The 13,695-nt window shown below is 31.2% G+C and overlaps 1 protein-coding gene across 1 annotated transcript; it reads right to left on the reverse strand.

Moving 5' to 3' along the window:
* Positions 1-1,061: 1,061 nt before the first annotated feature.
* Positions 1,062-1,742, reverse strand: LOC105791260 (hypothetical protein). The gene has a single exon (XM_012619252.2). The coding sequence runs from the start codon at positions 1,671-1,673 to the stop codon at positions 1,362-1,364; it is 312 nt and encodes a 103-aa protein (XP_012474706.1). The 5' UTR covers positions 1,674-1,742; the 3' UTR covers positions 1,062-1,361.
* Between the last annotated feature and the right edge of the window lie 11,953 nt (positions 1,743-13,695).

Consider the following 13,695-nt stretch of genomic DNA (forward strand, 5'->3'; position numbering starts at 1 on the left):
AAGGCATTTCCAGTTACACATGACCTGAGACATGGCCTGACTCACGGCTTGGCACACAGTCGTGTGCCATATACGGGCTCGTGACGCAACTGTGTGGTTTATAAAATTTTAATTGAATTTGGTGCACTCGGGCACAAGGAGCTACATGAGTTGCTCACATGACCATCTGACCTATCCACATGGCCATTTGACCTATTCACACGGCCATGTGGCCTATCTCACATAGACACGACTTGTACACGGTTTAGCGACACAATTGTATGGTTCATCCCACACGGGCTGAGCTTTCGCACACAGTTAAGGGACAAGACTGTGCGACCCTTGTTTTCAGATTTTTCCTATCTTTTTAAATTTATTTCAAATTGATCCAAAATGATTGCCTGTTTAGTTTTAACCTCTTGTAAGCTCGATATTAACCTGTAATTAATTGAATCACATGTTAATTTAATTAATTATGATTTATTTAATAATTAATTGATATTTTAAAAATTATAATTTGTTTGTAATTGTTTGGTATTTAGTTGTAGCATCCTATTGCTCAGATATGGTGACCGATCGGGTAAGGGGTGTTACATAGTATATATAAGGCATCATTTGTAGGTATCCAAAAACTTGAACTCGCGACCGCATAACCATCGTCAACTAGCCCTCAGTTATACTCAAACCCATGACCGCATCACGGCCGCCTAGGACCTCCACTTAGACTTCGACCTGTGACCATATCAAGTACTGTCGCCTTGAAACCTGACTTCCATAGGATGAGTTTTTGAGGTAATGGTCCTATCCCGACATGACATTCAAAATGTTTTAATAAATTATATAATAATATTGAAATTATTAAAACAATCAATATTATTTATATTATTAAATATTGAAATTATAATATTTTATAATTCTAAATATCTTTAAAAATAAAAATTTATTATTAATATAATAATATTAAATTTAAATTAAATTAAATTTTATATAAACATAAAATTATTCATAATTAAGTTTTTTTTTTCCGAAAAATGAGTTGTTACCCGCTAATCAAATTATTTTCATTAAATAAACACAAAACATAAAAGAAATAGTTTTCAATAAATCCATAATACGAACGCAACTCGTATACTGAAATACATGACGAACAAGAAATATGATATTACGCGGCCCAACGTTTGCTTGTTTGAGTTTCACAATTCGAAACAGCTAGAAAACTGAGGCATATCCGCCACTGCCTCTCGGCCTAACATTTTCCAATTAAAGCAAAAAACTAGAACAAATACTATGTACGGATCCATACCATACTCAAAGTTAACGGATTTAGAAGCCCCATGCCTTTGCTTAGATAGATAAAAAAAAAACACCAGCCAAAAGAAAAATCAGAGGATGGAGATGGATGCAGGGGATGGGTGGCTGTTGATGAGAAGGTTGCTACCCTTGGAGAGCTGGTCCATGAGGGAAAGTATGTGGGCGTTGAAAGCACGGGCCTGATTGACGGACTCTGCTTCCAGGTCACCCAGCTGAGAACAGAGCCTTTCCTCCGCCTCTTCCGCCACCCTCAGCCTTTCCCACATCTTTCGTAATTCCTTTCTCATCTGCTCCTCTCTTTCCCTACTCTCCTTCAATTCCTTTTCTAACTCCTGGTTCCTCTTCCTCAGCTCTTCTTCTGGTGCCGCCATTGTTGGAGCCATGTGATAGCTTGCTGTTCTTTTTTTTATTTTTTCTTCTATTAGTGGAGAATAGTGGAGTTGTGGATCAACCAATGTGGAGGAATAGATTCTCTTATAGGCCTACGACGCTCCAACCAAAAGTGTCCAGGTTCAATGTATCTAGTTTGCTTCGCCTTGTTTCGTCGTCGTCTTCTTTTTTCTAATTATTATATTTGCTTGCAAATTCAATTTTTGAACCTTCAATTTTCAATTCTTAAGTCTTATCCCCAACCATTTTGAAAATGATCAAAGATTAAGAAAAATATAATATAAAAGATCATATTAATAAAACAGTATGATTTCATTTTTGCTTCCCAAGTTAATTAAATGATAGAGTAAAAATTTAAATGTTACACTTTACTTATAGTTCTTGTACTCTTTGTGTGTTTGAAATCTAATGTACATAATTTTATTTTCAGAAATTTAGTTCCTCTATTTTTGAATTTAAAATTTAAGTTCATTTGTTGACATTTTAAAATTACTGATATGATATTTTGAAATTAAAAAATTCACTTGATATCCATATAACAAAAATAATAATAATATTGTAACAGACTTGAATTTGATAATGAATTTTAAAGGTTCCAATAATTCATATCATCATGTTAGTTAGAATATAATATTTAATGATGTTATAAAAGTTGAGGTACTAAATTATATATGCCAAAATTAAAGTATATAAATTGAATATCAAATTTGAGTGGAATATAAGGATCAAATTAAAATCGAACTATTCTTATAATCTAAAAAATAAAGGGATTAGAATTAAAATTCACCCATTGTTCTCATGTAAAAGAAGAAGAATAAGATCCATTGTGAAAGGTTTTAGAGCCTTTCTTTTGTATATACTCTATAGATTAGTATAATCATAATATAAAATACAGGAAATTATCAAATTAAGAAACATAAATTATTAATATAAAACTATAGTTTTCTTGCAAAGGGTGGAAAATAATATTTCAAAATAATAATATTTTGTAAGAAAGGTAAATTTATAATTTATAAATAAAGGTAAATTATATTTAATGTCATTGAATTATTGAATTATTAGTAAATTTACGTTTTAGTCAGTTAACTTTAGAAAGTTATTAAATAGTTGTTAAACTATTCGAAAGTTTTTATTTCACTTGGTTGTTAACTTTTTCTTTTTAAATTCGACTAGCGAGCTCCAAGCGATGAATCGACGATCACTATGATAGTCAATCTCAGAGATTGGAGAAGAAAGTTATTTGGATTTTGATTTACGGATTCGTGATGTTCAAAATTGTTTCGTGAAAAAAAGATTGAACTGTAAAAGAGAAAGGGAAAGAGAGCTTTCAATTGGTGCAAGTGATGCAAAAAGAAAATGTCACGCATAAGCGATCTTAGTATCCCAATGACTTAAAAAAAACTTTTGAATAGCTTAATGACCATTTTGTAACATTTTGAAGTTGAGTGACATTGGGTATAATTTACCCTAAAAATATAAGATTTTTCTAAAACAATGACGATTACATTTGATATCATACCCAATTTAGTTTTTTTTTTTTTGAAATTTCTTTTAGGAGTTGATATTAAATTGAATGACAGCACTAACTTAATTAATATTTAAATATAATATAAATATTTAAATTCTTGAGTTGATGTCATAAATTAATTAAACATAAACTCAATTAAAAGATTGTTAAAGTAAGATTTTGTTTTATAAAGCCATAAATTTAACTATGGTAATGTTGCTATTCTTCTTTTTTTTTTTTTGGGAAACTAATCACTTTAATATTTTGATTTTACATTTCAACCAAAATTTTAACATACTGATTTTATAAGTATAGATTATATTTTTTCACTCAATAAAGAAAGATACCATAATTTAATAATTAAAACACGGAAACTTTTTAATATACATAAAATGTCAATTTTATTTGTCCATACGTACATTCTAACCGGTCACTGTTACGCGTGACTCAATTGTCAAAGGATCTCTTACGTGAACTTTGGCCCACAACTTTAGTAATTTTTCTTTAGGCTCGTCCTAATATTATGGAGTGAGCCATCCTAGGACCCACTAGCTTGTCGGATGACGACTTATGAACCTCAATAAATATATAGAATAATTTTATTTAAATCGATATTAATTATAATATGGTTTTATATTTATTATTTTCTACGATTCATATTTTAATAATTTAATCGACATATTTAATATTCTATTCATGTAGATTTTACATGTCAAGTTTAACGTAAAGAAAGATTTTAATTATTTTTTACATGAAATAGTCAACCGTTAAATATATTAATACAATCAATATTTTTGATTGATATGATAGAGATTTGATTGATTCAAGTTTTACATGCATAGCAAGTATAATTATATTAATAAATTCAACAAATAAATTGTTAAAATATCAATTGTAGAAATAGTTATGAAAGGGTATAAAATCATGTTAATTTTACACAATATAAATTTTGGCCCCTGAACTTGGAAATTATATCTATTTTGGTACATGTAATTTTTTTGTCCACTTTGGTCCTTGAACTTAGCAATTAGATAAATTTCGATCCCTAAATATGGATTTTGGTAAGATTTGGTGATATGGACAGTGCTACTGGAGCAAAATAGGATTTGATGGACCTAAAACTGATCAATGTAATGGTATGAACAAAGGGATTGAACCAATTGACTCAAGAACTGCTTGAAATTGGTAAAAATTAAAGTTGAGATAAAAGTCTACAATTGAACAAGTATAACTAGTTTATTTTTTTTATTTTTTAGATATTTATAAATTTTTTATTATTTATTTAATTATTGTTGGTCCAACAGTTAAATCAATCAAACTAGTTGAAACGATAATTGATAGTCTACTTATTCAATCATCGATATGATTATAAAAACACTAAATGTGACATTCAGATATTGTACCACAAGAAATTTTCAAGTGAAGATGTGACACAATTTCAGAGTGCTATATTATCAAACTTTTATATCTTTAAGTGCCAAAGTGGATAAAAGAAATACAAGTACCAAAGTGAACCTAGTCGCCAAGTTCATAGGCCAAAAATTATATTACCCTTATATAAAAGGGTTAATTGCATCAAACATTTTGAAACTATATATCAAATTTTAAAATATTTTAATTGACTCATCAAAATTATCAATATTATTCTAATTAGGTCATTCCGTCAATTATTTTTGGCATAGTGTCAAATTTAACCCTAAATATTTATTTTTTTTGTCAATTTGGCCATTGTTCCTTTTTAGCTAAATTTGGTTATTAACTTTCCTAAAAGAGTCAAATATTTTTTTAATGAAAATCCTGACAAAAACATTATCTTTTTTAACTTTGTTGATATAATAACCTGTGTGACAATCCAAGTGCACTTCATGTTGACATGACACATGTAACACCCCACGCCCGACCCGATCACTGGATTCGGGTATGGAGCGTCATAGGTCAACTCGTTGGAAACACAAAACTCTCTCCTTTCAAAACAACTATCCATTTTGGCGGGTACCCTTTTTTCCAGTACAGTGTTCTGTTAATTTAAGAATTCATTTATGATGCGATTTCCCGAACTTGGATAGTTTGGAAAATAGCTCGAATGGGATAGATAGTCTTGAAATGGTTTAACAGATGGAAACCTCGACCTGTAGTAGTTGTAGCTAAACAACCTTAGCTATATTAAAGCTAAGACCCGCTTAACTCTTGAACAAATGTAGACTTGGGCGTTCCATCAGAGGTTGGACCTTGAAAACAAAAACCTCATTCATCATTCCTTACATTGAAAAGACCAGTCTTGACTTCGAGGTTAGGAATCACATCAATTTATTTGAAAGAAAAATTTTAAAATGGTACCCCGCCACACTTAAGGATTTAAAGATACAAGAAATAGCCTTTGGTAACTGCTTAACAACATTTATAAATCACAAATAAAGATAAGCCAACTAGGCTAATGATCAATATTCAAAGTATTCAAAATAACGTTTCAAGTACAAATTAATGGTTTTAAAAACGACGGAATCTAAAAACGTCCTAGTACTCCTAAAAAATACATGTTCCTATGAAAAAAAGAAGGCTCACAATTGGCCACAAATCTTGTTGTATCCCATCAATCACCACACTCAACTTAAGAAACTGAAAGTAAAAAGAAACTAGGTAAGTTTATGACAAATTAGTGAGTTCAAGGGGAAATAAAACCCACTAATATTACTATAAGACATTAAGAAATAGGGCTCAAATTGAAATACTAGTTCAACATATTTGGCGGATACATCCCTCTGATCCATAGATCAACTAGTGAATACTACCATGATCAAACTTAGCCTTCTGAAGGACAACACTGGTTTCTAAACTCATACATGACAGCCATGAGCACAATTGCTCCACGGATACGCCATATGTGTGACTACTCTTTTTATGACAGACAAACTTATTTTACTTTTTATGCAACGAGCACTATCATATGCACCCTTTTTCTCACGTACTCTGTTCCATGTGCTAGCTTCTGATCCTTGTTCCAAATAACTAACTTTTTCTGTATCTTTATATCCACTCATTAGAGCAATTTAACAAACATCACATCCGTATCCCCTTAAATTTCCTCTTTGTTTGAACACGTACGTGTTCCCCCACAAGGTCGAGTTTTCACTACTCACGGTTTGCACCAAAGTGTCATATCAGAGGCAAAACATTTTATCACGTGTCTTCTTTTTATCATTATACACAACATTCCTCCGTTGCCTCATTAAACCTGTCTGGATATAGAGCATGTGTACTAAGGAAGGAGTACGTATGCCATGTATATGCCAAGTTTTCTGGGTTTGTTTAACCATATATAACCTTGCATGCAATCACTCTTTAAATATGTTTCCTTATACATGAGCATTCGAGACAAAGGAAAAAACGACTTACTTGGCTGTACAGTGATAAGGATTAAATAAGAGAATGCAAATACCAGACACAAGGTGCAAAGGAACTCACCAGAATACTTTACTTAGAGCTTTGTCTACTTTGTTGGTTCCTTCCCTTTAATACTAGGACCTTCTCCCATTTATTTAGTTAAAACAACAAAACTTCTTTAAACATAAAAAAATGACCCAAACTTTACAATATAGCAAGAATCTGTAGACATGCAAAAAAATTCTAGATAGAAGTTTCTTTCATATCCAATATTCAAAAAAATCTATTGAACCTCTCTTACATTAGCTTCTATATGTTTGGTAAAGGTTAAAAGAATGTTTAAAAATTTATCAATAGAAAACTGGTATAGAAGCTTTCATAGGCTTTAATATTCAACACATTTTTTTAGCAAAGAAGGACTCCCCTGGTTTCTTCAACGATAACAATTTCTAGCAGAGAAGATGAATAAAAAAAATCTTCTCTCCTTTATCATGCTATCGTATTTATAGATAGCTCACGTCTAAATCCCAATCAGGATTATCTCTAATCATTACTCACTCTCGCACGCTTCCACTAATTAATCACATCCTACGAGGCTCTCCAAGTGTCTTAATTACTGACATGTTGCCTTCACTAGGATGCTAGGTGACTTAAACGTGTCCCAGAAGCTAACATGCTTACTTTAATAGCGACACAAAAACACAGGTGGCGACCTTATTAGTGGGAAAGTTTGCCTCATAAGGTTCGCACCACAATCAGGAACTCGCCACACTGTGAAGTGGAACTCTGCTATATTGGCAAAGTTCTACGAAGCACTTCGCCACGAGGTTAGCCTCTATATCCTGTCTAAGCCTTGCAACTTAGGCGATTTTCACTAGGGTAGTCTCCCAAATGGGGCCAACTCGCCAACTAGGGTGTGAAAACTCTTACCTTTAAAAAAAATTCGTTCTCAAAATTTCGTACCTATGAAGAGATACGGATACTACTCTCTCATGGTGCTTTCTCTTTCCCATGTAGCCTCTTAACATTGTGGTTCTGCCACAACACTTTAACGAAAGGAATATCTTTATTCTTAAGTTTCTTAATTTCTATGTCCAGGATACATAAAGACTCTTCCTCGTAGGAAAAATTTGGTTCAACTTATGATGTCTCCAATTGTACTACATGGTCTGGATCAAAGCAATATCTTCTCAGTATCGACACATGGAACACATTGTGAATCTTGGGTAGTTCTAGTGGAAGAGCTAATCAATATGCTACTGGCTCAATACACTCCAAGATTTTATATGGTCCAATGAACCTCGGCCTAAGTTTCCCATTTAATCCAAAATGAATATTCTTTTTTTCGGGGGGAGACTTTAAGAAACACCTTGTCACCAACTTCATACGTTATATCTTTCCTTTTTTTGTCAGCGTATACCTTTTGGCGGTCTTGGGAAGCCTTCAAATGGTTCTTGATGACCATTAATTTCTCCTCTATTTCATGGGCTAGGTCTAGGCCAGCTAGCTTTCTCTCACTAAGCTCCATCCAACATATCATTGATCGACACTTCCTCCTTGGAATGATAGAAATGTGCAAGTGTACACAATCACAACAAGTAATAAAGTGACAAGTAAATGTCGAGTTATAGTACCCACAGGGACTGTGAAAGAAAAATATTTATGAAATGTAAATCAAACACTTTGGTGATTAAAATATTTTAATTTTGAGGAAGTGATTAAAACTAAAATTTAACTAAGTTAAATAAAATAAAAATAAAAAATTTCAATGCACGATTTCAAAATATGATTTTAATCAAGATGACATAATTGTGTTAGATCAATTACATTCCTTAACTTAGAATTACTAAACCCATATTCATGTTGGTACGAATATTTTCACTACAACTTGGTAATTTGCTAACTATCGCTTATACGTACTTACTAAATTAACTAATCTATTGAACATTTTTCAATGCCAATTGAACGATTAATCAATCTTCATAAGCACATGAAAGATTAAGCGATATAATAATATATTTCTATATTGAAACAGTTTAATCACAATATTCTTACAAGTTATGCAAGACTAATGTTTCGTTTAATCTGTCGCTAATTTAACCTTCAACTTCCTTAGAAGATTAAACATACACCAATTAAATCTGTGTCAATTAATTATAATTTCAATACGTTTAATAATTAATTCATTCATTACCTTACATTTTATAAGCATGATTTTATTTAATTGAACAACTCACCAAGGCATATAACAACACAAACATGATTTTAATAATTCAAGTGGACAAAATGCAATCAATGTAACACAAATTAATTTAAACCATTTTAATTAGAACAAGAACAACAAAAAAACAATCCTTCATATTCATAATCTCAACATAAACAAGAAAATTAAAGAGAAGAGAACTAGAAAGCAAATCCAATATTTCTCTGAATCCAGACTAATACGCTCCTCTTGTTTTCTGCTCATTCTGTTGAACTGATGCCTTTACGAACAATTGAAAGATTCTATTCCAAGGTGGAAGAAGGCTCTTTTTCAAGAGAGAAATCGACAAGGAAGTTGGACAAGAAAAAGGGAAAAACAAAGAGAAAAAAGTGGATGAAAGAGAGAGAGAGATGTATGGGAATGAAGGTGTGTTGAATGGAGTAACAAAGGGGGTATTTATATGTGGGAGTGCTTGCTAAAAATATAAAATAATTAGCAGCCACACACTTCTCCTTGGTTAGCCATATTTCAAACTTGCTATTGTAAGCTAGGGGTAAATCTTCAAAGGCACAAAAGTGGAGGGGTTTGAATGGATTTTAAGGAAACTTTGAGGGTTGTTTTGCAAGCATAAAAATTAGTAAAATTCAGCTGATTGGGTCAGCTTGTTGGACAGTTTTGGGCTGCTATTTCTCTTGTTGGATCTGTGACACCCCAAATCTGACCGGGACAGATCGGCCTGAATTCGAAGCATTACATTAGTAATCTAAATGACTTTCCGGTGAATGACCACCTAAGGCACACCCCGACCTTATAACACCTCAATCTTATTTAATTATTAGTTATTTATTAACGTGGAAGTAATTTATGAGCCAATTTTAAACTTTTCCTAAGTAATTTAATCTAAGGGCTTTTTGTCATTTTACCACCTATGGTAAAGGTAACTCAATTTTAGATCTAAGTGTTTACTGACCTTCTTTTAGCCAAATTATGCAAGCCTAAACAATTTCAACTTAATTTGAGTTCGTTTACTATGTTTAATTCAAGTTTTATTACTAGGGATTAAATTGTAACAAATACAAACTATCAGGACCTATTTTGAATCATAAATTAAGTGCGCTCCTATCGAATTTTACCCATTACTAGATTGATCCTAAAATTTTACCGAGTTTCCTTATCATCTAAGGCTCTAATTAGACTAATCAATTTTCAGGACTAAATTGTAACTTAAACAAATTAGAATACCAATTTAAAAAGACAAAAATTCAACCGTGTGTCATTAATTGTCCGTGTTTGCATCATGAAAAATTTGTAGGCCGATCGCACACGCTCGTGTCACTTAGCCACATGCTCGTGTGCAACCCCTCACACACCCGTGTGGACAAGCACACGCCCGTGTGAAAACCACTACACCTATTTTTGTAAAAAACTCATTTTAAAACCCAATTTTGCATATTTTAATGGCCAATTAAACTCGATTGAATTATGAATAATTAACATAATTATATATACACCTTCAATTGAATTTATTGACATCAATTAAACCTCAATTATATAGAATTAGGCAATCAATTTAATGCATAACAAACATCGAATAAATCAATCAAGTGGTGTACCTTAGCCGCTAGTAAACCACTCCATGGAAGCTTCATTTAAAATATCGTTAGTATAGATTTCATGCCTCACACACCGTGTTATCAATCAAGAATACACAGTAAATCATTCAATAATTAAACTCAAACATGCCTCAAAATTATTATAAAACCATCCAAAATAAAATGTCCAATGTCCAAAGTCCAATTACAGCCAAAATTAAACTAATTCTTGGGAGTTCCACAACGCCTGATTACAGTCTCTAAAACGTGTAGTAAAGTCTCTACCAAGCCTAAATCACTTGGAACTCTCTTGGTCGGCTCCTCAGCTCCTCAAACCCGACAATTATCTGCACGAATTGTGAGGGTGTGAGCTTTAAAAAGCTAAGCGAATGTTGATAAAAACAACTAGTAAATCAACATCCAAATCATGCTTAAATCACATTCAATCAATCACCAATTATCATTCATAATAATGAAACATGTCAATTTAATTTCCATATGCTTTATCAATATCAAGAATAAATTATTAATTGCTTACAAATATCGAATGGTATAACAATAATCACACATAAATATATTGGCATACACTTCTCATGGCTTAATCGGGTGATCATACATCGGATAAACGAATCTTCGAACTCCCACAAATATCAAATACAGTCCATCGAGTTGAGCGGGTTGAAGCACACGCTCCCTTATAGCACCTCAAATAACCCATTGAGTGGAGACTCATGCTTAACACTCCCTTATCTACTCCAAACAAATCAGTCCACCTAGAGCAATATGCTCACAATGTCACAAATAAAGGTAAGTACTCACAAATCCTGTGGCATGCCAGCTATATCCAATGGATCCACCATGCATGTTACCAATATATTCAGTCAAACATAGCATATAATTCAGTCATTATTGTGCTCAATTTAATGTGACAAAATGCTTATGTGTAACATGTAACATAGCCATTTAACATCCAAGTAAATCAAGCATTTCATTTGCCATTTTCCAATGTTTAATTACCAATTGTAACACCAATATATCATGATAAAAAAAACTCCAGTAAATATTCTTTAATCATCAATATAATTAACCTAATTAAATTGTAAAAAACAACCTAAATGCTTACTTACCATTATCTAATAAAAATTCAACTCTTGTATATATAATATCAATCTTGCCAAAATTAGTCATTCAACCATAATTAATTAATTGTAATCATCAATTAAGCTACTAATTAAATATAAATGAGGGTCAATTTACCAAATCGCCCTTAAAAACAATCACCACACAATTTATTCTACCACAAACAAATGATCAACCAAGCAAATTCAAGTTTCAATTCCAATTATCTCGGTCCTCTTCAAGATTCGGAGCTTCAATAGAGATAAAGTAGGCATTACCACCTTTCCAATGCTATAATAAACACAAACTTTAATTAACTATACTAATCAAAATCCTCTCACAAAGATACCTTACCAGCTTTGTAACATCAAGTCAAAAACTCGATTCCTCACAAAATTGATCTCTCCAGCCCTTCTAAACACTTTCAATCATCAATACTAGACCAAATACACTTATTCTAAGCATCAATTTCATCTTTAGATCAATTTCACAAAAATTTCAGAAAATCGGTTCATAAAGATGATAAAATTTAGATTTCTTTAAATTACTTCACAAATAATGTTTAATCTTGATAAATAAGATCAAAAACCTTTTAATAGATCCATTTTGAGTTGGAACATCCATTGATTTGTGGATTTCCTCTCAAAATTCAAGATCCACCATTAAAAAACCATGAGTTCTTGGAAGAAGTTGACATTGATAAAAATCCTTTAATTGACTCTCAAATCATGTAAAAATGTTTCTAATCATCATAAAAACAAGTTTAGGATTGAATATTACCTTTGTTCGCTTTAAATTCGTGGATTGAAAATATTGATTCAAGAAGTTTGAGAAATTTCAAAATATTTTTGGTTACTTTTGAGAATAATTTCGGGTGAATTGAGAGACTATTTTGAGAAGGAAATTGCTTGGATCTATTTTCTGATGATAGATCTTTAAAATCATATAAAGAAAACGAATTTTAAAGCTCTCTAATGTGATGTAAAATATGTGAAAAATGGGCTACATACATTATTTTTAAAACTGAAACCACCCACTAGAAATTTAAAAATTGGGAAATTTGTCAAATGGTCACTCCCACACTTCCCTTACTTTACCATTTAATCTTTTCCTCAAAAATTCTAAATTTTAAGGTTTATTTGCCATATAAATACTCTAAATTTTTCCATATTTTACAATTAAATCCTATTTAATTAATATTTAAATTTTACTCAAATTACCCCAATAAAAATTATTTTAAAATTCCTTGTCAACCCAAATTGATTATTTTCACTAATAATTATTTTAAAATCTTTAAAATTAATTTTTTGAAAATATATTTTTAAATTTTTGGACTATTATTTAATCGATTTTAGATTAAATTAATTTCCTAAATTAAATTAAAAATTACAAGAAACCTTATAAATTCCTAATTTCACACTTGGAACCCGAAAAATATATTTGAAATTACTAGACTTGGTTTAGGGATATTACAGGATCAATCTTCTTTTATTAGTACAATTGAGTCGCTTTCTCTTTTAGGCTTTATATTAATTTTAACCCAATTAACTTTAGATAAAAATTAAATATAAAGTGCATAAAATAATCATCATTTGGACCGTCCTTGTCTAGAAAAATATTCATTCTTGCTCTTGGTTCACTCGATGCAAAAATTTCTCCAACGGTTCAAGCCTTTCGAGGTGTTTGCCGAGCCAATTTCCATATTTTGTGCAAAACTGTCGAAAATAAACCAAAATTGTGAAAATTTATTATAAAAATAATTAAAATTCAATATGTTAATAATTTAAGTGAAAATTAATTATTTTATAATTAAAGTATGAATTTTTAAAAAAATTAGTATGAAACCGCATGAGTTAGGGCTCAAAAGGTGCTGAAAAAGTCTATATATTTTTGTGTTTCCACACCCCCAAACTTAATTCATTGCTCATCCTAAGTAATGCACAAACTGTAAAAAGGAAGTGCTTGAAATCATGATTGAAAAATAGTCTTTAGAATACATTCCCCCACAATTATGAGTTTAGTATAATTATGTTCAAGAACAAGAATTTTGCAATTGTGCAACTGAAGTATACATATCGTTCGAATTATTCTCAATTGTTATCATGCTAGCAAGAATGGACTAAATGTTTTCTTAATAAAGATATGCTAATTCTTACCACTTAATTTTTATTCCTTTATTTAAAAGTAAATTGCAATCACTAAATTTAACTTTT

The sequence above is a fragment of the Gossypium raimondii genome, chromosome 8 (genome assembly GCF_025698545.1).
Source record: "Gossypium raimondii isolate GPD5lz chromosome 8, ASM2569854v1, whole genome shotgun sequence".
NCBI classification, from domain to species: domain Eukaryota; kingdom Viridiplantae; phylum Streptophyta; class Magnoliopsida; order Malvales; family Malvaceae; genus Gossypium; species Gossypium raimondii.